The 27586-nt window shown below is 44.0% G+C and overlaps 3 protein-coding genes across 10 annotated transcripts in view; all 3 read left to right on the forward strand.

Annotated features, from left to right (window-relative positions):
* The window catches only part of LOC143766268 (uncharacterized), a 211950-nt gene that overhangs the window by 74602 nt on the left and 109762 nt on the right, over positions 1-27586 (forward strand). For 3 of the 4 annotated variants that reach the window (XM_077253804.1, XM_077253805.1, XM_077253807.1), the window contains one exon: positions 11492-15046. The exons of the other annotated variant lie outside the window; for it this stretch is intronic. In XM_077253804.1, the coding sequence (XP_077109919.1) occupies positions 11492-13170 (1679 nt within the window). In that variant the 3' untranslated portion in view covers positions 13171-15046. Of the gene's footprint in view, positions 1-11491; positions 15047-27586 lie in introns of those variants that run through there. 4 annotated transcript variants of the gene reach the window in all.
* LOC143766270 (uncharacterized) overlaps positions 1-27586 on the forward strand; it is a 246911-nt gene that overhangs the window by 40674 nt on the left and 178651 nt on the right. The window lies entirely within an intron of this gene.
* LOC143766267 (uncharacterized) overlaps positions 26665-27586 on the forward strand; it is a 47748-nt gene continuing 46826 nt past the window's right edge. For 4 of the 5 annotated variants that reach the window (XM_077253798.1, XM_077253801.1, XM_077253800.1 and 1 more), the window contains exon 1: positions 26666-26707. In XM_077253798.1, the coding sequence (XP_077109913.1) occupies positions 26681-26707 (27 nt within the window). In that variant the 5' untranslated portion in view covers positions 26666-26680. Of the gene's footprint in view, positions 26708-27586 lie in introns of all 5 variants that reach the window. The other variant, XM_077253802.1, reaches the window with a different exon arrangement.

The following is a 27586-nucleotide window of genomic DNA, read 5'->3' on the forward strand; positions in this document are numbered from 1 at the left end:
GACCCCAAATGTTGTTGTCCAATTTGTCCTGAGTACGCTGATACCCCATATGTGGGGGGGAACCACTGTTTGGGCGCATGGCAGGGCTCAGAAGGAAAGGAGCGCCCTTTGACATTTTCAAGCTAAAATTGGCTGGAATTGAGATCGGAGGCCATGTCGTGTTTGGCGAGCCCCTGATGTGCCTAAACAGTGGAAACCCCCCATAAGTGACCCCATTTTGGAAACTAGACCCCCTAAGGAACTTATCTAGATGTGTCGTGAGCACTTTTATCCCCCAAGTGCTTCACGAAAGTTTATAACGCCCGGGTGTGAAAATAAAAAATCCTATTTTTTCTACAAACATGATCGTTTAGTCCCCAATTTTGTATTTTCTCAAGGGTAGCAGGAGAAATTGGACCCCAAAAGTTGTTGTCCAATTTGTCCTGAGTACGCTGATACCCCATATGTGGGGGGGAACCACTGTTTGGGCACATGGCAGGGCTCAGAAGGAAAGGAGCGCCCTTTGACATTTTCAAGCTAAAATTGGCTGGAATTGAGATCGGAGGCCATGTTGTGTTTGGCGAGCCCCTGATGTGCCTAAACAGTGGAAACCCCCCATAAGTGACCCCATTTTGGAAACTAGACCCCCTAAGGAACTTATCTAGATGTGTCGTGAGCACTTTTATCCCCCAAGTGCTTCACGAAAGTTTATAACGCCCGGGTGTGAAAATAAAAAATCCTATTTTTTCTACAAACATGATCGTTTAGTCCCCAATTTTTTATTTTCTCAAGGGTAGCAGGAGAAATTGGACCCCAAATGTTGTTGTCCAATTTGTCCTGAGTACGCTGATACCCCATATGTGGGGGGGAACCACTGTTTGGGCGCATGGCAGGGCTCAGAAGGAAAGGAGCGCCCTTTGACATTTTCAAGCTAAAATTGGCTGGAATTGAGATCGGAGGCCATGTCGTGTTTGGCGAGCCCCTGATGTGCCTAAACAGTGGAAACCCCCCATAAGTGACCCCATTTTGGAAACTAGACCCCCTAAGGAACTTATCTAGATGTGTCGTGAGCACTTTTATCCCCCAAGTGCTTCACGAAAGTTTATAACGCCCGGGTGTGAAAATAAAAAATCCTATTTTTTCTACAAACATGATCGTTTAGTCCCCAATTTTTTATTTTCTCAAGGGTAGCAGGAGAAATTGGACCCCAAATGTTGTTGTCCAATTTGTCCTGAGTACGCTGATACCCCATATGTGGGGGGGAACCACTGTTTGGGCGCATGGCAGGGCTCAGAAGGAAAGGAGCGCCCTTTGACATTTTCAAGCTAAAATTGGCTGGAATTGAGATCGGAGGCCATGTCGTGTTTGGCGAGCCCCTGATGTGCCTAAACAGTGGAAACCCCCCATAAGTGACCCCATTTTGGAAACTAGACCCCGTAAGGAACTTATCTAGATGTGTCGTGAGCACTTTTATCCCCCAAGTGCTTCACAAAAGTTTATAACGCCTGGGCGTGAAAATAAAAAATTGGGGACTGAAAGATCATTTTTGTGGGGAAAAAATAGGATTTTTTATTTTCCCAAGGGTAACAGGAGAAATTGGACCCCAGAAGTTGTTGTCCAATTTGTCCTGGGTACGCTGGTACCACATATGTGGGAGAAAACTACTGTTTGGGCACACTTCGGGGCTCGGAAGAGAAGTAGTGACGTTTTGGAATGCAGACTTTGATGGAATTGTCTGCGGGCATCATGTTCCATTTGGTGAGCCCCTGATGTGCCTAAACAGTGGAAACCCCCCATAAGTGACCCCATTTTGGAAACTAGACCCCCTAAGGAACTTATCTAGATGTGTCGTGAGCACTTTTATCCCCCAAGTGCTTCACGAAAGTTTATAACGCCTGGGCGTGAAAATAAAAAATTGGGGACTGAAAGATCATTTTTGTGGGGAAAAAATAGGATTTTTTATTTTCCCAAGGGTAACAGGAGAAATTGGACCCCAGAAGTTGTTGTCCAATTTGTCCTGGGTACGCTGGTACCACATATGTGGGAGAAAACTACTGTTTGGGCACACTTCGGGGCTCGGAAGAGAAGTAGTGACGTTTTGGAATGCAGACTTTGATGGAATTGTCTGCGGGCATCATGTTCCATTTGGTGAGCCCCTGATGTGCCTAAACAGTGGAAACCCCCCATAAGTGACCCCATTTTGGAAACTAGACCCCCTAAGGAACTTATCTAGATGTGTCGTGAGCACTTTTATCCCCCAAGTGCTTCACGAAAGTTTATAACGCCCGGGTGTGAAAATAAAAAATCCTATTTTTTCTACAAACATGATTGTTTAGTCCCCAATTTTTTATTTTCCCAAGGGTAACAAGAGAAATTGGACCCCAAAAGTTGCTGTCCATTTTGTTCTGAGTACGCTGGTACCCCATATGTGGGAAAAAACTGTTTGGGCACTTCGGGACTCAGAAGGGAAGCAGTGACGATTTGGAATGCAGACTTTGATGGACTGGTTCTGAGGGCGTCATGTTCCGTTTGCAGAGCCCCTGATGTGCCTAAACAGTAAAAAAAACCCACAAGTGACATCATTTTGGAACCTAGACGCCCATGGAACTTACTTAGATGCGCCCCCTCTTTGGAACTAATCTACTGGTTCCTAATTAGTAGTGCATGGAGGTGTGGTACAATTTGAAGCAGTCCTTCATACACAGGCCAGGTTTGTCGGGGCAGGTGTCGCATTGATAGATGGTGTCCTTGCGTACTCCTCGTTTGTAGCACACTCGGCACCTTTTTTGCGGCTTACCTTTTCTACCAGTTGGCGGGACCACCCCCGGAAAATGCTGACCTGGTACAATACGAGCACCCTCAGTTCCGGAAGTACTGGGGCCCGCTCCTTCCCTCGTGCCAAACATCAGGGCCTTAATCACTACCTCCTGGAACTGAAGGTACGTCGTATCGGTGTGGCGTGCACATCGTGACAGCAGGAAAGCGTTAAGCATTGCCATTTGTACGATGTACACCGACAGCTTTTTGTACCACACCTTGGCCTTCCTCAAAGCACTGTACGGTTGGAGGAGTTGATCGGAGAGATCAACGCCCCCCATGTTTTTGTTGTACCCCAGTACACAGTCAGGTTTGCTGACCTGTGTAGAGGTACCCCGTACAGTGCTGAGGGCGCTGCCATCACCGTGTATGGTGGTCAACAGAAGGACATCCCTCTTGTCCTTGTACTTGACCACCAGCAGGTGGTCGCTACATTGGGCTTTGCTCTCACCTTTTCTGAGCATCTGCCCAAGTAGCGTCTTCGGGAGGCCTCTCTGATTTTTGCGGACAGTACCGCAGGCTGCGGTACCTCGCGCAGAGAGGGATTTGTAGAGTGGGATGCTGGAATAAAAGTTATCAGTGTAGAGGTGATAACCTTTATCCAGCAGTGGGTGCACCAAATCCCACACTATTTTCCCACTCACTCCCAAGACAGGGGGACACTCAGGTGGTTCAATCCTGCTGTCCTTCCCTTCGTAAACTCTAAAGCTGTGGGTGTACCCTGAGGTACTCTCACACAGCTTGTAGAGTTTGATTCCGTACCTGGCCCTTTTGCTGGGCAGGTATTGACGGAATCTGAGCCGCCCCTTAAAATGAACCAAGGACTCATCCACACAGATGTCCCTTTTGGGCACGTACACTTCAGCAAACTTTTTGCTGAAGTGTTCGATGACCGGCCGAACTTTGAATAGACGGTCAAAATTGGGGTCATCTCGTGCGGGACACTGTGCATTATCGGAATAATGCAGGAATTTGTGGATGGCCTCAAAACGCGTCCGAGCCATGACCATTCGGCACACTGGAGTGTTATATAAAATATCCACACTCCAATATTGCCGAAGTTCTGGCTTCTTCAGGATCCCCATGTGGAGGACCAGGCCCCAAAACTGCATCATTTCAACTGCGTCTACAGGAGACCAGTTAGAAAATGATGAACCGGGGTTTTGCTCCAAAAATTGCCAAGCATATAAATTAGTTTGCTCCACCATGAGGTTAACAAAATCCTCAGAGAAAAAGACTTTGAAAAAGTCTATTTCTGTGAGGCCGGTGGTGTCAAACCTGATTCCTGATTCTGCCACAAAATCAGGAATCAGTGGCTCGTAATTTTCGGGGGGCGAGGTCCATATGGGATCCGAAGAAGGGCGCGCTGGTTCATCTTCAGGAGTGGGTGCTGCGTCATCTTCTCTCCTGGGGCGTCTGCGAGGCGGTTCCGCAGGACCCGAGGAGGAAGATGAGGAGGAGGAGGAGGAGGAGGAAGAGGATGAAGAATCTGAAGAGTAAAGGAATGTGGGATCCTCCCCCTCGCTATCAGTGTCGGAGGCAAGAAAAGAATATGCCTCCTCTGCTGAATAGCGCTGCTGGGACGAACGGGATGAACGGGACATTTTTTGTGTGAGTATGGTGCTTGGGTGCAATTTATTGGAACTGTGTACGTGTGGGGGGGGGATAGTGTTTGGTGCAAACTTCTGAAAAGTAAAAGAAAAAAAGCAAATAGGGAAAAAAAATACCTGTGAAAGGAAAAGTCTAAAACAGCAGGCCCTAGCTCTGATAAGTGAACTGCGTCACTTATCAAAATTCGGCGCCTGCTGGGTGTGTGAATGGGGATGTGAAAAAAAAAAAAGAACCGAAAGGCACGGGTTCAGACGCAGCGGCGGGGTGCGCGGACGGGGATGTGAAAAAAAAAAAAGAAACGAAAGGCACGGGTTCAGACGCAGCGGCGGGGTGCGGGACGGGGATGTGGAAAAAAAAAAAAGAACCGAAAGGCACGGGTTCAGACGCAGCGGCGGGGTGCGTGGACGGGGATATGGAAAAAAAAAAAAGAACCGAAAGGCACGGGTTCAGACGCAGCGGCGGGGTGCGTGGACGGGGATATGGAAAAAAAAAAAAGAACCGAAAGGCACGGGTTCAGACGCAGCGGCGGGGTGCGCGGACGGGGATGTGAAAAAAAAAAAAGAACCGAAAGGCACGGGTTCAGACGCAGCGGCGGGGTGCGCGGACGGGGATGTGAAAAAAAAAAAAGAAACGAAAGGCACGGGTTCAGACGCAGCGGCGGGGTGCGGGACGGGGATGTGGAAAAAAAAAAAAAGAACCGAAAGGCACGGGTTCAGACGCAGCGGCGGGGTGCGTGGACGGGGATATGGAAAAAAAAAAAAGAACCGAAAGGCACGGGTTCAGACGCAGCGGCGGGGTGCGTGGACGGGGATATGGAAAAAAAAAAAAGAACCGAAAGGCACGGGTTCAGACGCAGCGGCGGGGTGCGCGGACGGGGATGTGAAAAAAAAAAAAAAACCGAAAGGCACGGGTTCAGACGCAGCGGCGGGGTGCGCGGACGGGGATGTGAAAAAAAAAAAAGAAACGAAAGGCACGGGTTCAGACGCAGCGGCGGGGTGCGCGGACGGGGATGTGAAAAAAAAAAAAGAACCGAAAGGCACGGGTTCAGACGCAGCGGCGGGGTGCGCGGACGGGGATGTGAAAAAAAAAAAAGAACCGAAAGGCACGGGTTCAGACGCAGCGGCGGGGTGCGCGGACGGGGATGTGGAGGAGAAAAGTGAGCACGAGTGTTGATCGGTGAACTGCGTCACCAATCAACGCTCGGCGGCTGCTAAATTTGGGCACGGACGGACGCGGCGCAAAGTGAGGGTGGAGGGGGGATGGGGGGGTAATGGGGGATGGGGGGGTAATGGGGGATGGGGGGTAATGGGGGATGGGGGGGGGTAATGGGGGATGGGGGGGGGGTAAGAAAGATCGGGCCGGGATCGGGGTATCAACACTTACGGTTGTAGTCTCTCTTCTTTCTTCTGTCTTCTTTCTTCTGTCTTCTTTCTTTTGTTTTTTTAGTGAGAATTATGGTGTCACAGGCTACTGTGGCACCACAAGTCTCAGCACAGGAGGGGGATCTGACAGCGTGACCGCTCTGCAGGAACCCTCACCAAGTGTGAGGATTCCTGAAGAGCGGTCAGACAGGTCAGGGACAGGTGACACAGGTCACAGAGCGGTCACACCGCTGCTGTGACCTGTGATTGGTGGGATCGATGATCACATCGATCCCACCAATCAGGGGAGGCCCTGGTGACGCCGGTGTTGCTAGGCACCAGCCTATGATCGGAGCTCACAGCTCCGGTCATAGGCAGGTCACCAGCAAGTGACCGGCAGGTGACCAGCAGGTCACCGGCAGGTCACCATCAGGGCACAGCGCGGTCATACCGCTGCTGTGCCCTGTGATTGGCGCGATCGACGATCACATCGATCGCGCCAATCAGCAGGAGCAGGCAGAGGAGGAGCAGGCAGAGGAGGGCACCGGAGCGGAGTTAGAAGCAGGGCACAGCGCGGTAATACCGCCGCTGTGCCCTGCGATTGGCGCGATCGATGTGATCGTCGATCGCGCCAATCCGGGGGGTTTTGGCCGGTGCCTGGCGTTGCCAGGCACCGGCCCCAGGATCGAGTACATCGGTACTCGATCCTAGCCTTAGACCTCACTGTTTCAGCCAGTCTGATTGGCTGAAACAGTGAGAAAGGCTGTGATTCGCTGTTGAGAATTGAACAGCCAATCACAGCGATCGGGAGGCCGGGGGGGCGGCGCCATACCCCGAAATGCCGAGGCCATCTTCCATAAGGTAAGATGGCATCGGAATTTTAATGCGATCACCGCGCCTGAAGTCGCGGCGTCGCATTAAAGGGCATGACGTACTATCCCGTCGGCGGTCATACGGGCCCACCCCACCTCGACGGGATAGTACGTCGGATGTCAGGAAGGGGTTAAATAATTACATTGTATTTTATTGCATGAAATAAGTATTTGATACAATAGAAAAACAGAACTTAATATTTGGTACAGAAACCTGTGTTTGCAATTACCGAAGTCAGAAGTTTCCTGTAGTTCTTGACCAAGTTTGCACACACTTCAGTAGTGATTTTGGCCCACTCCTCCATACAGATCTTCTCCAGATCTTTCAGGTTTCAAGGCTGTCGCTAGGCAACACTGAGTTTTAGCTCCCTCCAAAGATTTTATTTTGGGTTCTGGTCTGGAGACTGGCTAGGCCACTCTAGGACCTAGAAATGCTTCTTGCGGAGCCACTCCTTAGTTGCCCTGGCCTGACTCCATCCATCCTTCCTTAAATTCAGTATAGTCGCCTGTCCCCTTTGCAGAAAAGCACCCCCACAGTATCATGTTTCCCCCCACCATGATTCAAGGTTGGGACTGTGTTCTTGGGGTTGTAGTTATCCTTCTTTCTCCAAACACAGTGAATGGAGTTGATACCAAAAAGTTCTATTTCTATCTCATCTGACCACATGATCTTCTCCCATGTCTCCACTGGATCATCCAGATGGTCATTGGTGAACTTCAAGCTGTCCTGGACATGTTACTAACATTAATCTTAGCGTCAATGCAAGATCTTGCATGGAACCCCAGACCGAGGAAGATTGACAGTCATCTTGTGTTTCTTCCATTTTCTAATAATTATGCTGACAGTTCTTGCCTTCTCACCAAGCTGCTTGTCTATTGTACAGTAGCCCATCTCAGTCTTGTGCAGGTCTACAATTTTGTCCCTGGTGTCCTTAGACAGCGCTTTGGTCTTGGCCATGGTAGAGAGGTTGGAGTGTGATTGATTGTGTGGACAGGTGTCTTTTATACAGGTAACGAGTTCTAACAGGTGTAATTAATACAGGTAATGAGTGCAGAGTAGGAAGGCTTCTTAAAGAAGGTCTCTGAGAGCCAGAATTGTTGCTGGTTGGTAGGTGATCAAATACTTTTTTCATGCAATAAAATGCAATTTAATTATTTAAAAATCATACAATGTGATTTTCTCCTTCGCCTCATTGGGGAACACAGACCATGGGTGTTATGCTACTGCCACCAGGAGGCTGACATTAAGTAATACAAAGAAAGTTAGCTCCTCCTCTACAGTATACACCCTCATGCTGGCTCTCAGAGAACCAGTTCATGGTTAGTGTCCATAAGAGGCACACGGGTCTGGTCTTCAGACCAAAAATACTTTTTTATTTAAATTTTTCACTTTTTCATTTTTAATAATTTTCATCGGATGACAGGGGCAACGGATCCTTTCAAGGCTCCGATCTCCCCAAGCCAACAACAGGCGGGAACGTGGAGTGTCGCCTCCACGTACCCCCTCCTGTGACGTGGGATGCCATGCCTGCGCTGATCTTAGGGGCGACGAGTCCCTTGAAGGGCACCGATCTCCCCGCAACAGACGAGCACATGGAGTGTTGCCTCCATGTATCCTCTTCTGCCGGACAACTAGCCCTGTCCATTCGGGGGCTTGAACACTGTGGATGTCCAGAGGCACCATTTTGGCGTCCGACCAGCCCCAACTGCATCACCACTGTTTAGCGAATGATGCAAGGAGGCGGACGGTTCCTCTCCACCTCCCTGTTAAGGGGATGGTGGATCGAGGGTTACCCACTTTAACCCTGCACCGTCCAAAGGTTTATCCTGAGCTGCTGGATACAGCTGCACATTCTGCCACCCTGCAGCTTCTCCGGGTAAGTGTCGGGGCTGGAGGGCTCTCAGCAGGTGGTCCGGGGCTGCGCTGATACCGGGGGTCCCATTCTGGCAGCGTCTTTGTGTGTCTACTGCTATGAGGGATACCCGCCAGCTGCGGTTGGCTGGCCATGTGAAGATGAAGCAAACTGTTTGAGGCATCATTTCTAGCCCTTTCCTCAAATGAGGTGAGCAAAGTGATCCTAAATAGGGCTGCTCAGACACCCAGAGGGCTGCCGAACTTCACTGATGCTTCGGTCCAGTGGGGAGCAACCCTATGACCTGAGCCGCCTGTATGCAGGTCGTGCCTACAGCTTCCAGTGATTCCACACCTGCTGATTCACCGCTCTCCCATCGCCACAGGACTTTGAAGAGCAGTGATTGAAGTTATTACTTGCTCTTGACATGGACTAAAGTGAGCAAGAGATGTGCAGCTCGTCAGCCTTACTCTCTCATCCGTGCCTATCAAGCCCTAGTTGCAAGAGCTAGTCAAGATTACTTTGAGATACGCCAGGATGCAATGGATGGCCAGCAGTGCCCTATGTGTTCCTCGCTGCACCCTCTCCTTTCTCCATAACGCTTTGCTGGGAACTGCTTTTCTGTTCGCCGAATCCTGCCTTCACATGCATGGGTAGGCAAATCTTTTGTCACCGTGAGCCTCAAAACCAATGGCTACCCTCACCTGGTTTGGCCCGCCTACCGAGACGGTGTTCCAGGGTGTACCCACTGCTGCCTGCTAGCAGTTCCTTTGAGGCACAGGTGAGAGTTGAGTATCAGATGAAGACAAAAGATGGGCAAGCTGTCTTAAAAGGACATGGCAAGCCCTCCATCAGAGGTGCTATCTTTATCTGGACACCCCAAGAATAATAATAATGGTGATGTACAGTGTCCGTATAATAGCAACAAAAAAAATACCAACATAGATTGCCCAAATAATACCAATATATGGTCTCCAAATAATACCAATTAACAGCGCTTAAGTATTAGAAACCAAATAATGATAACATACAGTGTCCAAATACATATACATACAGTGTCCAAACCAGCAAAATAGTACAAATATGCAATATCCAAATTATACCAACATACAGTGCCCAAGTAATTCTGTTCAAGTAATAAAACATCCTCTCTCTTCCATCCTAGTTAATGTAAAACTCCATTTTGATTCACCTGGATCTCTCTGCAGCATTCAACTCTGTGGATCACCAGTGTCGAAATGGTATAGAACTACATTGAACTGTGTCTTCCAGGACTGTCAATGACAATAATTCAAAATCTGCTTTTATTAGATAAGTCACGCCCACATACCTCCACTGGGTGACCTCAGATTGGGGCTTGTCAATGGGATGTGGCTTGGTACCAAATAATTATAAGATCCCCAGTTTTTAGGATATCTGCCCACCTGGATGTCCCAGGCAGGAGATATTAATGCTATTTTTCCCATCATGAATTTAGCTTTCCATAGATATAGAACATGTCCTATGTGCCGTTATCCATCTGTAAAATATTAATCCGGCTCCACAAAGTCTGCTATAATTCCTGTGAGGATTAGAACCGTTACCCACTTCAGTTCCTGTTTACATCAGGGAGTAATAGTTGAATGGAATGAAGGGAAAACTCTTTTTCCCTTCCCAAGTTATAATTAAGACATGTTTCAATGTTCAATATGAAGATGACATGTCTCCTCTTACGAGATGACGTTATGGATTTTGATCCCATTTTACCATTACATCTATGACAGCTAGCATTAGAAGAGAAACTAAAAATTTTAAGCGCACAATCTTATAATAATAATAATAATAATAATCTTTATTTATGTAGCGCCAACATATTCTGCAGCGCTTTACAGTTTACCAGTTTCAAACACAACAGTCATAAGTAACAACGTTAACAATACAATAATTAAAACAAAACAAGACGACCCTGCTTGTGAGAGCTTACAATTTACAATGAGGTGGGGGAGATACAAAGTACGGGTGTGTATTTACAATGATGGTCCAGCCATCTTCAGGGGGTGGGGGATAGATGGAGATAGTGAATGGGCTACACACACAAACATAAAATGACTTTGATTAGGGAACATGATAGGCCGCTCTGAACAAATGTGTTTTGAGCGAGCGCCTAAAACTATGCAAATTGTGGATGGTTCTAATATCTTGGGGAAGAGCATTCCAGAGGATTGGCGCAGCACGGGAGAAGTCTTGGAGTCGGGAGCGGGAGGTACGGATTAGTGCAGAGGTTAGTTGAAAGTCATTTGCAGAGCGCAGCGGTCGGTTAGGCCGATATACCGAAATGAGGGAGGAGATGTATGGGGGTGCCGCACTGTGGAGAGCTTTGTGGGTGAGAACAAGTACTTTGAATTGTATCTTGTAATGAATGGGCAGCCAGTGTAATGACTGACGAAGAGCGGGCACGTCCGAGTAACGATTAGCTAGATGGACAACCATGGCTGCTGCATTAAGGATAGACTGGAGAGGGGAAAGTCGAGTAAGGGGGAGGCCAATTAATAGAGCACTGCAGTAGTCCAGGCAGGAGTGGATCAAGGGGACAGTGAGGGTTTTTGTTCTTTCCATGGTGAGAAAAGGGCAGATTCTAGAGATGTTCTTTAGGTGTAAGCGGCACGAGCGGGCAAGAGATTGTATATGGGAGGTGAAGGAGAGATCGGAGTCAAACATAACACCCAGACAGCGCGCCTGCTGCCGGGGTGTTATTATGGTGCCACCCACAAAGAGGGAAATGTCAGATTTAGGGAGGTTAGTAGATGGCGGGAGCAGAAGAAGTTCAGTTTTGGAGAGGTTGAATTTCAGCTAGAGAGCGGACATGATGTTGGAGACTGACTGCAGACAGTCAGTGGCTTAATATCATAATTTATTAGTCCTTGCATTGATGTCAGCTAGTAATTGATTTTTAATACAATTTATTTCAAAAGACAGCATTCATAACAAAAAATACTGTTTCTATTTTTGTCCTTGGCAGATGACTGTGCGTTAGAGGGACATCTGACATTTACAGATTTTGAAGCAGCCGATTATGGTATCACACCATATATAAATGAAGAGCATCACATTATTCCAGATAAAATGCCAGCCCTTCACAGCATAAATCTGTTGTCTATTCCTTATCAACAGGTCCTATTTTCTGATTCATTACAGACAGCTACACAAAGTGAAAATAACAAAAAGGATGCTGAACATGAAAAAAATCATATAGGGGAGAAACTATTTTCATGTTCAGAATGTGGGAAATGTTTTACTAATAAAACAAACCTTACTGTACATCAGAGAATTCATACAGGGGAAAAGCCATTTTCATGTCATGAATGTGGGAAATGTTTTACCAAGAAAGAAAATCTTACAGTACATCAGAGAGTTCATACAGGGGAGAAGCCATTTTCATGTCCAGAATGTGGGAAATATTTTACTTACAAACGAGATCTCATTAAACATATAAGCACTCACACAGTGGAGAAGCCGTTTTCATGTCCCAAACATGGAAAATATTTTACCTACAAAACAAATCTTGATGCACATAAAAAAATTCACACAGGGGAGAAGCTTTTTTCATGTCCAGAATGTGGGAAATACTTTACATATAAAAGAAGTCTTGATGCACATAAGAAAATTCACACAGGGGAAAAGCCATTTTCATGTTCGGTATGTGGGAAATGTTTTAACAAGAAAGCTAATGTTTCTGCACATCAGAGAAGTCATACAGGGGAGAAACCATTTTCATGTCTAGAATGTGGGAAATATTTTACATATAAAAGAAGTCTTGATGCACATAACAAAATTCACACAGGAGAGAAGCCATTTTCATGTTCGGAATGTGGGAAATGTTTTAACAAGAAAGAAAATCTTACTGTACATCAGAGATGTCACACAGGGGAGAAACCATTTTCATGTCCAGAATGTGGGAAATGTTTTACTTACAAACGAGATTTTGTTCATCATAAAAGCACTCACACGGGGGAAAATCCATTTACGTGTTCAGAATGTGGGAAATGTTTTACCAAGAAAGAAAATCTAACTGTACATCAGAGAATTCACACAGGAGAGAAGCCATTTTCATGTCTAGAATGTGGGAAATCTTTTACATATAAAAGAAGTCTTGATGCACATAAGAAAATTCACACAGGGGAGAAGCCATTTTCATGTCCAGAATGTAAGAAATATTTTACATATAAAAGAAGTCTTGATGCACATAAGAAAATTCATACAGGGGAGAAGCCATTTTCATGTCCAGAGTGTGAGAAATGTTTTACCAAGAAAGAAAATCTTAGCATACATCAGAGAACTCACACAGGAGAGAAACCATTTTCGTGTCCAGAATGTGGGAAATATTTTACATATAAAAGAGGTCTTGATGCACATGCAAAAATTCACACGGGAGAGAAGCCATTTTCATGTACAGAATGTGGGAAATGTTTTACTTGCAAAGGACATCTCGTTAAACATATAAGAACTCACACGGGGGAGAAGCCATTTTCATGTTCAGAATGCAAGAAATGTTTTACCAAAAAAGAAAGTCTTACTGCACATCAGAGAAATCACACAGGGGAGAAGTCTTTTTCATGTCATGAATGTGGGAAATGTTTCACTTGCAAAAGAGTTCTTCTTATACACAATAGAGATCATACAGGGGAGAAGCCATTTTGAAGTCCAGAGTGTGGGAAATATTTTACCTACAAAACAAGTCTTGTTGCACATAAGAAATTTCATACAGGAGAGAAGCCATGTTCATGTCACAAATGTGGGAAATGGTTTTCTCAAAAAGGGGATCTCGTTAGGCATAAAAGTACTCACACAGGAGAGAAAAAGTTTTCACATTCAGAATGTGGAAAATGTTACTAGAAAATCAAATCTTTTTGCACATCTGAGAATTCACACAGTTTTTTCATGTTCATAATATGGGAATCGTTCCTGTAAATAAGCTCTTGTTATGAGTCAATGAATACACACAGAGGAGAAGCCATTTTCGTATTGAGAATAGGAAACTTTTTAACAAAGAAATTAAATCTTCTTAACCACCAGAGAAATTACACAGGGAAGTAACTATTTCATATTTTATAAAATTATTTTATTGCTAAAATGTACAAGAAAAGTTACAGCAAAAGTTAAGTCACAAGTCTAAAAGGGAAAACAATTTAGAACATTAAATGACAATAAAAACGAAATGTATTGTATGCAATGACCAATAAGCATCAGCAAGTAGAATATATATAACAGTCCTAAATATTTCACCAATTCCATAGAATACTGTTATGTGAACAAAAGATGACCATAACTTCTCTGGTATACATCATTGGGACAGTTGCTGAGGCAAATGTCAGACACCAAGCATGCCACTTTTAATAATTATGGTGTCTTTTTAATCAGATGAGACCAACTGGGGACTGGATCATTCCCTCTTGAACTGTCTTAATCAAGTACAACAGCATTTACCCACAACTGATACCAGACCACATACTACAGATAGGCTTTTGACCACCTCTTTAGAACTTGTAACCTAAGATTAATAAACATCTAACTATAAATACTAATATCCACCTGTACCTATAGTTATTATTGTTTATATGTTAAGAAATTGCCCTAGAACCTGTATAGTTGAGGGAAATGTGGTATCAGTGAAATTTTATTTTTATTTTTTTATTTATCTTCTCATTTCATAATTTATATATGTATATATATACAATAAATTGTATTAATCATAACCATTCTTCCAATAAATCTCAATCTAATTAGTGTAAGAAACCACTAAAATGTAATAAATATTTAAGGCAGAAGAGGCGGTAGAAAACACAGCAAACACTTCAACTTTATTCAAGCATCGTCTGAGCAGGAACAGCCAAACTCAACACTGGATGTTATTAATATCTTGTCTACTGTTCTATCCAAAACCGAGGCTGATCTGTTTTCAATTTTTCACCCACTAATCATAGACATGATGTTTTTTTTCTGTTATTAAGGACATTAACAGATTTCTGTGAGATTTGACAATAAAAACATTTTTGGGACAGATAATGATGATTGTCACAATGTGGAAATCTCTCCACAAACTAATTCCTTTAAAAGGAAAAAATTTACAGAACAAATTAGTTTGACTTGTCTTGGAGTTTTGTGTGGATTCAAATCCTATTACAGCATATTAATACTGTTCCATCCTTTAAGACGAAAAATCCTGCTCAAACACGTACAAATGCCTTGGATCATTTTCTGGAAAATGTGGAAAGGGAGATGAAAAAACTTTTGGAGAATAACCGTTCTTCAATCAAATTTAATTTATCAAAATATTAATATGATGCTTTGGAAATATTGCGTCTGAGATCGGATATTATTAAAATGTACTGCTACATACTCAGAACCTTGATAAAGGACTTCTTGGTTGATGGTGCAATGCTGCTGAGAATACATTATGCTTAATGTTTTATTTTATTTATTTTATTTTTGTTTTGTCATTGAAAGTATGACTTTATCATTGATACTGTGAATGATGATTTGTTGGATTACTCTGATTTTACACTGCAATGTCACATGCCTGTAATATTATTTTGTCGAATCTTTCAATAAAAAAGAGTTTAAAAAAAAGAATAATACTACGTCCCATAAACCTACTTTACTTTTAACTTCTAGAATTCATTTCCAAACCGTCTCCAATATTGTAAATCGTAACTTGCATATCCTGAGAGATAACATCACGGATTCAATTTTGCAGGAAGGTATCAGAAATGTTTCTCCACGTGCACCTACTACTGTAAACTCTCTTTCACCTAGATTGTACTGTCGAGAAAGGGAATAAACTGCTCCCATAATTGGCTCTACTTAAATGATTACTTTAAATGTGGCCAGTCCTCATGTAAGAGGTGTTCACACTCAGTGAAAATGTAATTGTTGTACAACTTTGCACTAAAACCTTTACCATTAAAAACGTTCTTAACTCTAGTTCGGTCCATGCCTGTCATGTCGGACGCTGTTCAGACCAGGTCGTCCGACAGACAGTGGTAATTCCGCTTTTGTCCACTATGCGCTCATTGGTGTCTGCTAGATTTTATCTAGCTGGTCCGGGGTTAATTTACCTGGTGATCGGATTGGAAGCTGGGCCATGCCCACTGCCTTTAAATAGTTCTCCTCAACATTGGGCGTCGCCGATTATAGCTTCAGTCTAGTGCTTGGTTATCTCGGTCTGGAGTGGTGAGCTAGTAGTTGGAGTATCGTATCTGGTGGTGTATTTCCCTTTGTCTTATTTACTCCTTCCTATATTTGTATTTATTTTGCCCTGCGCATTTATAGTGTATTCCTGAGTGACTGCGGCGTGGTGTATATTTTCCGTTATCCTTGTCTGTGCTAACTGTGGGTATTGGTGTATGATCTTTTCACTGGGTGGAGGGCTGTGGTTTCAGCCTAGGGTTGAAACAGGAGACAGGGCGAAGGTCGAGGCCTAGACATGCACACCATCAGTGTAAACTCTAGGTAGAGGGTCAGTCAGGATTTCCCTAGTCTGAGGGAAATTGCAGGGGCCCGGGTCATTAGCTCTTGCCCACCTAGTCTTCCCGTGACAATGCCACATAGAGTGTCACACTTGTTATACATCAGTTCCACCATTACAAAATTACAAATAAGAATAAGGGAACATCTCTATGACATTATTCAACCCATTAACAGCAATGTGTCTAACTCCTCAAACCATTTCATTACTGAACACAACAGGAACATCTTCAGTTTTGTTACTTATGCCATAGAATTTGTTCCCAAACATACATGTTTGTGATATAGAAAAAACTCTATTTTGTATAATTGTTTTATTTTATTCCTGATGTCATTGGTTTTCGCATTATGCTTTGTCATGTGTATTTCACTTAGCCTTTTGTCCATACCATCCACATGTTTTGTCACCCCCCCCCCCCCCGTGCATCTTAATTAATGATTCATAAGAACATTTAAACTCCCATTCTCCTTACTTTCATTTCATTTAGACCGAGTCTAAGAAGGCATAGAGCGTTTGAAACCCTTTTTTTTTTATTCTCCTCTGTACCCCTCATCCCCAATTGAACCTATGCCAGTGTGCCATATAGGGTTGTCTTTATATATACATTTTTAATAATTAAATAACAGAGACATTTTACTTCTATGCGTCTCTATATGAAGCTGGATGTTTTCTTTCTGCATATTTACCGTACCTGACGTTCATCAGCAACTTGATCCTGTTCTTCATTTTGCCAGGACTTCTCTGGATTATTCTCAAGGGTGAGCTGATTTCTTGTTTTTTCCTCAATTAATCATCTTGCATCACTGAGCCAAGCTTGTGGGCACCTATACATCCATCTATTCTAGTAAAAAGTTTCAGATATCAATTACCATTATGATGAAGCCACTGCTTATTATTATCGAGAAGACCCAACAGGATTATCTCAGTAGTAACTAGAACTTGAAATTGGACCACCTCTGACAGATCCTTCATTTCAGTCTAAAAGGTACAAATACTGGAAGAGGAAAATACTGGATGCATAAGAATTAGATCTGGCATTTATTACATTGTGATGACTTTGTGAGGTAGCATTGATGCACAATGTATGGTGTAGGAGGCTTATTGTTACAATTGTGCCGATTACATGATATTCCAGAAGTTCTTTCCTTTCAACTTTATAAAGGACAGGATGAGAGTCCTCCATCTATCGTGCTCTAGTCACATTTGCAACATAATTATCTGATACTTGGTATTTAGCAATCAGTTTTGCTCATTAACTACTGAGCTATTATGAGCGCACTGATGCCATCACGCAGGGCTGGAGAAAGAGTCGGTGGACATGAAATGCTTGTGCATCATATGCTTCGTTACTATCCAGTGAGGATGTATTTGGATTTATGGATTAAGAAATGAAAGAGTTTTTTGCCATGTGGTGATTCTGTGTTTTCTTATTATTGCTGAATTGTTAAAGGGAACCTCTCAACAGGATTGTGCTGAGTAACCTACAGACCCTGTCGGGTTGACTCCGTTATAGTGATTAAAATTATGATAAATGATTAAAATCTGGCTTGTGCTTGTTTAATCTTTATTTATATTTTTCAGTTCATGGATTTCATCATCCACGTTATTAATTTAATCAGTTTAACGATGCCCATCACTGATTGTCATCCGGTTGTAGGTTACACACACCCCACACGTGAAAAAATGTCCCATTAGTCCCAATCACTGTATTCAGCCTTGGAGGGATACTCCTTCCTTACCTCCGACACTGATAGTGAGGGAGAGGATGCCACCTTCTTTTAGTTTACCCCCCTAGTCTTCCTCAAGTGATACTGAACCGCCACATACATACCCCAGAACAGCAAATGAGCTAGCACCCACCATTAGAGAACCCCTATGGACCACACCTCCCAAAGATTGAGCCACAGATTCCTGATTTTGTTGCACAATTAGGAATTTAATTTTACACCTGACCTCACAGAAATAGACTTTTTTAAAGTACGTCTCTTTTTCCAAGAATTAATTTGTAAACCTCATGGTGGCAGAGACAAATGTGTATGCCCAACAATTTGGGCCCAAAACCCCACTTCATCATTTTCTAGTTGGACTCCCACATAAAGTGACTGTAATGGACTGGCCTGGGTGGAGTAGTGGTATTGCAACCACTAGGAGCAGCATCGACAGTTTGCGTAATCAGTAATAGCCAGGGTTCGGTACACGGCAGCTGCAGTATAATCTTGGATGAAGCAGCAAGTGAAAGGAGAGCTTGACAAAAGGCTAGGAGCTCAATAATCTTGCAAGCAAGAAAGTGCAATGCCAGGTTTAAGTAGGCAAAGCAAAAATAAACTTGGCACTCAAATTGATGAAAGATGAGGACATTTCATTTATTTTGCATCCAGACAAAAACAGAAGAAATAACTGAACGTTTTCGGTCTCACATTGGACCTTCATCAGAGTATCTTGCTGGTTCAGAAGGATAAGACAGTGTGCTTCAAATAAGCTTGAAGGATGATTAGATTATGTGCAGCGCATCCATGTGAGGCGACTGTGGTCGCTGCTTCAAAGTACTGCGTGTGTGGAGGTCCCAGGAGCTGGACAGGAGGTTTAAGTAGGGTGTTCAATCAGGAGATTACAGAATGGAGACATCAGGAACATCACAGGTACTATTATCTGGGCTAGCAAGGAACTGTGCAGTGAGCTGAATAGTTTAGAGGGAAGAGCTGGTGCACAAGAACTGCTGGGTTCGAATCCTGACAGTACTCCCCTCCTTCCAGGATGGCCTCTGGACATCTCAGGCACTGGCTCCTCTGGAAGTCTGTGCCGTAACTGTGTTCCATTGCACTAAATACTGTAATCTTCCTCTTAAATCTTCTAGCGTCCAGAATTTTGTCCACAATGTACTCTTCTTCACCATGGACTTTTTCTGGTGGATGAGGTAGCTGAGTTCTTCCTGGAAACGGGATCACACTTAATGGATTGAGCAAGGACACATGGAACACAGGGTGAATTTTCAGGCTGTTTTGAAGTTTTAAACAAAAAGCAATTGGTTAATTTGTGCAGAAATTTGAAAAGATCATATGAATTTTTGACCCAATTTTGAAGATGGTACGTTAGTTTTCAGATTTTTTGTAGAAAGCCAAACCTTGTCACTGACCTGAAGAGTAGGAGGGGCTTTGCAATGTTTATCTGGTGTTTCTTTATAAATTGCTTGAGTCTTTTGTAACATCTCAATTAGTTTTTTCTGCAACTCTGTAAGTCTGTGGGTAACAGCAGGAACTGAAGTATTAAATGGAAGATTAGGAATAGTTAGCAAAAAATGGACTTTGCGATGTAGAACTGTGTTTGGAGATATTATAGGCAAGTTCTGCTGTTGCTAAATAGTACAGTCATCTTGTAGATAAGAAATAAAACAGCACAGGTATGGTTCGAGAGTTTGGTTAGTTCTTTTAGTCTGGCCATTGGATTGTGGGTGGTAGGCAGTAGACAAATTGACAGTAGCTCCTAAAGCTGTACAGGAGCTTTTCCAAAATTCTTGATGTAAACTGAACACCTCTATCAGAAACTACATTGTCAGGAATTCCATGCAACTTAAATATCTTTTAGACCATTAATTTTGTGGTTTGTTTAGTGGTAGGAATCCCATTAGTTGAAATAAAATGGGTCATCTTTGTGAGCCAATGCACCACAAGAAGGATAATAGTCATTTCTTTAGAGAGAGGTAGGTCCATGATAAAATTCACTGAGATTGATCCCCAAGGCCTGGATGGAACTGGAAGAGGTTCAAGGAGTCCTAGGAGGAGTCATAGCGTCTTGTTCTGTGCACATGTTAAGCAGGAGGAAACATATTTTCTCACATCCTTCCTACAATTAGGCAACCAAAAAGAACAAAGCGGTAGTACTTGTGTTTTCATGACTGTAGGGTGTCCTACAAGTTTAGAACCATGAACAGGTTTAAGAACTTCAAGTCGAGCAGATTCGGGGACATATACAGCTCTGGCAAAAATTAAAAGACCACTGCAAAATTTTCAGTTTCTCTGATTTTTCTCTTTATAGGTATATTTTTGAGTAAAATGTAAATTGTTCTTTTAGTCTGTAAACTTCTGACACAAAACCACATGTATCTGATGATACACGTTTCTGATGGTCACTTGCTGACCCATGGATCCGTTGCAGCTGATTTCCTACATTATATTCTGTTTTAACAGATTGAACAGGTGAGTTTATTCTGAGTGTAAAGCTTACTGTATTTCTCGGATAAGACCCTATTTGCGCTGATTTCTCCTACAGCTTCTTGGTTAAATTCCATGTGGTGTCTGCCACCCAGCAGCGGAATTCGGAAATATATTCAGCTGCAGAGCGCCGCCCTTGCCGTAGGATATGCATCTTGGTTTCAGCTGTAGCACAATGATTTGGGTCTTCAAACACTTGATCCTTTGCTGTGATGAAAGAACTAAAGGCTGAGTCACACATAATGATATCGTTAACGATATCGTTGCAACGTCACGCTTTTGGTGACGTAGCAACGATCCCGCTACGATCTCGTTATTTGTGACAGCAACCAACGATCAGGCCCCTGCTGGGAGATTGTTGGTCGTTGGGGAATGATCAGGACCATTTTTTGGTCGCTGATCACCCGCTGTCATCGCTGGATCGGCGTGTGTGACGCCGATCCAGCGATGTGTTCACTTGTAACAAGGGTAAATATCGGGTTACTACACTGTGTTCCAAATTATTATGCACAAAGAGTTTAGGAGTGATAAGGTTAGAATTTTTTTGTTTGTCATTTAAACTCATTGATGGTGATGTGTGTCAGGGCTCTTTATATCACTGAAAGCAATTGCAGATACCTGTGCAAATTAGTTTGGCAGGTGTGTCCAAATAAAGACAAGACTACTTAAGAAGACTGTTCCACATTATTAAGCAGCCTACATTTTTTGCCAAAATGGGAAAGAAAAAGGATGTGTCGGCTGCTGAGAAGCAACAAATTCTGGAGTATTTAGGTCAAGGCATGACTACAATCAACATTGCCAAGACACTTCATCGTGATCATCCCACAATCAAGAAGTATGTAGCTGATTCCCAGCACACACGTGTGCGTGCTGATAAGGAAAAATTGAGGACTCTTTCCAACAGGCAATTGCGTAAGGTTAATAGAGCAGCTGCAAAAATGCCTTGTCATAGCAGCAGACAAGTTTTTGAAGCTGCTGGTGCCTCCAACGTCCCCAGAACAACAAGATGCAGGGTCCTTCAGAGGTTTGCAGCTGTGCGTAAGCCATCCTGTCGACCACCTCTATCCACTGCACACAAGCAGAAACGGCTCCAGTGGGCCAAACGATACATGGGACTGACTTCCAAACTGTTTTATACACCGATGAGGGCCGTGCAACGCTTGATGGTCCAGATGGATGGAGTGGAGGATGGCTGGTTGATGGACACCTCAAGAAAACACGGCTAAGGCGCCAACAAGGAGGAGGTGGAGTAATGTTTTGGGCTGGAATCATGGGGAGAGAGATTTTCGGCCACTTTATGATCCCTGAAGGGGTAAAGATGAACTCCCTAATCTATGTGGAGTTTCTAAAATAACACTTCCTGCCATGGTTCAAGAGGAAGAACCGTGCTTTCCGCAGCAAGATCATTTTCATGCATGATAATGCACCGTCTCATGCTGCAAAAAACACATCTGCTTCTCTGGCTGCTATGGGCATAAAAGAGGACAAACTTATGGTGTGGCCACCATCTTCCCCTGACCTCAACCCCATTGAGAACCTCTGGAGCATCATCAAAAGGAGTGTCTATGATGGCGGGAGGCAGTTCACATCTAAGCAACAGCTCTGGGAGGGTATTCTGTCCACATGCAAAACAATTGAAGCAGAAACCATCCAAAAACTCACAAATTCAATGGATGAGAGAGTTCAGAAGCTTCTTTCGAACAAGGGGTCCTATGTGCAAATGTAACATCACCTAGAATAAAGTTTTTACTTAAACTGTTTGATTTCTTTTGTAATAAGCTGATAATGCTTATAACTTCACAATTGACCATTTTTTTGTTCAAAATAAAAAAAAAGTTTGAAAACTCTGCTGTGCATAATAATTTGGAACATGCATTTTGAGTGTTTATTTTTGTTAAAAAGATACTGTTTTCATAGGCAGTTTGTTCCAAAACATTGCAATTATACTAGAATAGTAGATGACTGGAAAATAACAATGACTGCAATTCAGATAGGTAATTTAGTGAAAATATGAGGAAATATTATTTGCATAATAATTTGGAACACAGTGTAAGCGCAGGGCCGCACTTAGTAACCCGATATTTAACCTGGTTACCATTGTAAAAGTAAAAAAAACAAAAACACTACATACTCACATTCTGATGTCTGTCACGTCCCCCGCCAGCGTCCACAGGGTTAAAACTGCTTTCGGCAAGAGCGCTGCTAATGCACGCGCTGCTGCCGAGAGCTTCCCTGCACTGAATGTGTCAGCCGTAAAGCAGAGCACAGCGGTGATGTCACCGCTGTTACTGCCGGCGCTGACACATTCAGTGCAGGGAAGCTCTCAGCAGCAGCGCGTGCATTAGCAGCGCTCTTGCCGAAAGCAGTTTTAACCCTGTGGACGCTGGCGGGGGACGTGACAGACATCAGAATGTGAGTATGTAGTGTTTTTTTTTTTTTACTTTTACAATGGTAACCAGGTTAAATATCGGGTTACTAAGCGAGGCCCTGCACTTAGTAACCTGATGTTTACCCTGGTTACCCGGGTGCTGCAGGGCGACTTCGGCATTGTTGAAGACAGTTTCAACAATGCCGAAGTCATTCCCCTGATCGTTGGTCGCTGGAGAGAGCTGTCTGTGTGACAGCTCCCCAGCGACCACACAACGACTTACCAACGATCACGGCCAGGTCGTATCGCTGGTCGTGATCCTTGGTAAGTCGTTTAGTGTAACTCCAGCTTTAGTCATTAAGGAGGTCACAATTCTTTTCCACATAATGTGAGGCCCATGCAAGAGTCTCATTAGTCTGGAGATTAATGATAAACAGAACCTTTTTCCTGTAACTCAATTTCTTTTTGCTGATCCAGCATCTGTGTTTGCAACTTTGAATTTTTTTCTTGGTATGTGGCACCAAAATTCTGAATTTTGCAACTTGTTGCCTCATGGTGGCTATAAAAGACTCCGTTTTGTGTGAGAGATTATTCCCTTATGTACTGACCTGGGTTGGAGTAGTGGTATTGCAACCACTGAGGGCAGCATCGGCAGGTAGCATAGTTAGGAATAGCCAGAGGTCGGTGCATAGGAGCAGAAGTATAGTTAAAGATCAGCAGGTTGTATAGTCATAAATAGCCAAGAGTCGGTACACAGAAGCAGCAGTATAATCTTGGATGAAGCGGCATATGAAAGTTTCAAGAGGGCAGTCATGGTAAAGAATCAAAAGACAAAAAAATGCTCAGGAAACAGGCTGTGGTCGCACAACAGAAATTCAATAAGCAAAGCAGGAACAGAAAGCACACGGTAAGCCAGAGAAGAGGAATTAACTGGCAGTGAGATTAAGAGATTTAGGGGTTTAAAGAGATGACAGCAAAGGGATCATAGAAAGGAGCTAGGAATTAACCCCATACTGGCTGACTTAGCAGCACCAAGAGATCCAAGAATTGGACAAGACAACCCGCTCCGCATCATCTGCTACAAAGGCATAGCGCCTCTTAGTGACCAAAGTGGAAACAGAAGGGACAAGTATCGTTCTGGATGTTACAATTAGATCCAGTAATAAAAAATTCCTTATTCTGTATTCAAACAGTGGCAGCACATATACATAGTTACAGACTAGTGATGAGTGAATATACTCATTCTCGAGATTTCCCGAGCACGCTCCGAGTATTTTTTAGTGCTCGGAGATTTAGTTTTCAGCGCCGCAGCTGAATGATTTACATCTGTTAGCCAGCATAAGTACATGTGGGGGTTGCCTGGTTGCTAGGGAATCCCCACATGTACTTATGCTGGCTAATAGATGTAAATGATTCAGCTGAGGTGAGGAAAACTAAATCTCCGAGCACTAAAAAATACTCGGGGGACCCCCGAGCATGCTCGGGAAATCTCGAGTAACGAGTATATTCGCTCATCACTATTATAGACATGATACTCAATCACCCATTTATGATACAAACATCACATTTAGCCACTGAGTTGCTGACCCTGGTTCCTGCAAAACATCTCTATGCTGCTAGACTAACCAAGTATGATGTTGCCCTCTGACAAACTTCTTACAACGAGAAAACACCTCTCAGCTTGAATTTTGGACCACTATTCTTTTGCAAACTGCTCCAGGTCTCTCATATTTGAAAGTCGCCTTCTCCCAACAGCAATTTTAAGATCTCTCCACTGGTGTTCAATGGGGTTTAGATCAGGACTCATTGCTGTTGGTCACTTCAGAACTCTCCAGTGCTTTGATTCCATCCATTTCTGGGTGCTTCTTGAAGTATGTTTGGGGTCATTGTCCTGCTGGAAGACCCATGACCTAGGACACAAACCCAGCTTTCTGACACTGTAATACATTGCATCCCAAAATTCTTTGCTAATCTTCAGATTTCCTTATGCCTCGCACACAGTCAAGGCACCCAATGCCAGATGCAGCAAAACAGTCCCAAAACATCTTTGACCCTCTACCATATTTTACTGTAAGTACGGTGTTCTTTTCTTTATAGGCCTCATCTGTTTTTGGTAAACAGTAGATTGATTTGCTTTACCAAAAAGCACTATCTTGGTCTCTTTTTCCAACAAGACCCTTTTCCAGAAGAATCTTGGCTTACATACATTTTAGCAAACAGCAGTCTAGCTTTTTTACATCTGTGTCAGCAGTGGGGTCCTCTTGGGTCTCCTGCAAAAATGTTTAATTTTATTAAAATGGTGGAAAGTTTTTGTTGACATTGATGTTCCCTAAGCCTACAGGACAGCTTGAATTTCTTTGGAACTTGACTGGGGCTGCTTATCCACCATCCTGTGCTGCATCACTTTATCAATTTCTCTCTGCCATGCACGCCCAGGGAGATTAGCTACAGTACCATGGGTTGTAAATTTCTTGATTGTGTTGTGCACCGTGGGTAAAAGGAGCCTCAAGACCTCTGGAGATAGACTTGTAACCTTGAGAATGTTGATATTCAACAATTTTGGTTCTCAAGTTCTCAGAAAGTTCTCTTCTCTTTCTGTTCTCCTTGCTCAGTATGGCAACTTGCCACCGGTGAGTTTGAATGAGCATCACATGCTTGAAACACAGTTGTTTGCCCACAATTTTGAAAAGGTGCCATGAATTTTAACCATGCCATCATTGCGGTTTTCTGTGAAATGATGTCCAATTTGCCTTTTTTTGCTCTATTGTTTTGTGTTGCTTCAATACACACAAAGGAAATAAACGTGTATAACAAAACAAGTGTAATTGAAACAATTTCCTGGGAAAAATACTACATTTTCTGGAACCATTTCAAGGGTGCCAACACTTTCGGCTATGACTGTATATACACAAAAGAGCAGAGACATGACATAACAAATGGATAAAAAATACAAACTAAGTTCAAACAATTAATCCATCATTAGCTTGGAAAAGTGGTGTCATAAATCCTTGTGACAGATTTAGTCCTGTGTGGAGGATATCACAGACTGTAAATAATTTTTGCTCCCAGACCCTTTGGTGTTTTGTGATTTGAAGTTGTCTTTTAATGTGACAACTTTCGTATTGCTGATGTGTCCTGGAGCACAGAGATGTTTGGACTCAGGTAGATGGGTTTTTTTTGTCTGTAATGCACTATTTCTGTTCCCATTTTCCCAACAGAGCGACCCCCAGTAACATATATAGATACAAGATTAAGTACACCCCTGTGGAAAAGAAATGGGAATGTTCCAGGAATTTATATTCCTGTTTTCTGTTGGGGATCTGTATCCTGTCTGTGGTCGTTACATGAGTGCAGGATCTGCAGCTCTTCACACTGCAAGGATAAGTTCTTCTTGGGGGATCAGAGGGCACTGAGCTTCTGATATTAAGTTTGGAGGCTGTCTGTAGTAAGGGAGGGTATTTGAAAAGTATTTTCAGCCAGTCAAGTTTTTTAGCAGTTTTTCTCAGCACTTCAAATACACGTCATACACAGAGCTCTGTACTCATCTTACACACACGGCTACATGTCGCACAAGGTGGCTGTGCACATACACATTGTACACACGTCATAGACACCAGCTGCTCTGCTTTGTACATATCATATAACACCTCGTACACACACGAATCCGCTCCGTACACCCCGTACACACACGGCTCCGCTCCGTACACCTCGCACACACACGGCTCTGCTCCGTACACCCTATGCACTCGCAACTCCGCTCCGTACACCTCGTACACACTCGGCTCCGCTCCGTACACCTCGTACACACACGGCTCCGCTCCGTACACCTCGTACACACAGCTCCGCTCCGTACACCTCGTACACACAGCTCCGCTCCGTACACCTCGTACACACACGGCTCCGCTCCGTACACCTCGTACACACACGGCTCCGCTACATCCACCCTGTAAACCCCTCCTGACCCCACACATAAACTTCCCCTCACCCAGCACCATGACAACCAGCACAGCAGAGTCCTGCATACACTGAGGCCCCTGATCATGTGACCCCTGACTCCTCCCCTCCTGTGACCTCATCACAGGTCCTGTGTGCACAGAGCAGCCATATATGTGGAGTGCGGCTCTGCAGGTGGAGGTAGGTGCTGGAGCCCCGTTATTCTCTATCAGGATTAGCCGCTGGTCACACTCGGCCATTTTTCCTCCCCATATAATAAATGGCCTTTACCATCTCTGTGCTGTTCCGTTTTCCATGTTTCCCCCCTGAATACACACGTTCTCCCCAGTTGCTGGTCGCTGTGGTCTGACCTGTGACCCGGAGACCCTGAGATCGGGCTCTGCAGTCCTGGGTGTCTGGGGGGTTTGTGCTCGGCCTCCACTCATTATGGTGCAGCATTAGGGGAATCTGTCACCACATCGGACCTGTCTGAGCCGCTGATATCCGGGTTACAGACGGCTGAGGACAGTGACCCCTGTGCGCCTCATACAGTCGGGCCCATAAGTATTTGCCCCCTTGAAAATCTCCCAGAACATTATTACAATTGTATGTTGACGTGCTGAGCCTGGAGCTGAGCTTCACATGGGCCCCGAGATGGCGGTAATAGGCTGTGGGGTGACCTAAGAGCGGACTATGGGGCACTGACTGGATACATGGGGCATTGGTGTTGTGATATTCGCTCACCTTGTGGGGTTATGAAACACCCAAAAAGAGGCTGATAACTTTGCGCCGCTGCTCTGAGAGTTGGAAGAATTAGGGAATAGCGCCACCCGGAGGCCACAACTACTGTCGGTATTCAGCCGATTGGGGAAAATTAATCCCTTAAAAACCGCTGTCAATTAATTGCAAAGAAGTCACAAGACCCCCTTAGTAACTGTCGAACCCCCGCGATAAGAATCCTGGATCCCGATGGTTACCATGGTAACCTGAGGTCGTGTGTTGACCCCAGGGTATGGTGGACTGTAAGAACCAGCTATAGGCCGGGGTCAGACTAGCGTATGGCATCCAATGTGAGTGTCG

Source organism: Ranitomeya variabilis, chromosome 4 (genome assembly GCF_051348905.1).
Source record: "Ranitomeya variabilis isolate aRanVar5 chromosome 4, aRanVar5.hap1, whole genome shotgun sequence".
In the NCBI taxonomy this organism is placed as follows: domain Eukaryota; kingdom Metazoa; phylum Chordata; class Amphibia; order Anura; family Dendrobatidae; genus Ranitomeya; species Ranitomeya variabilis.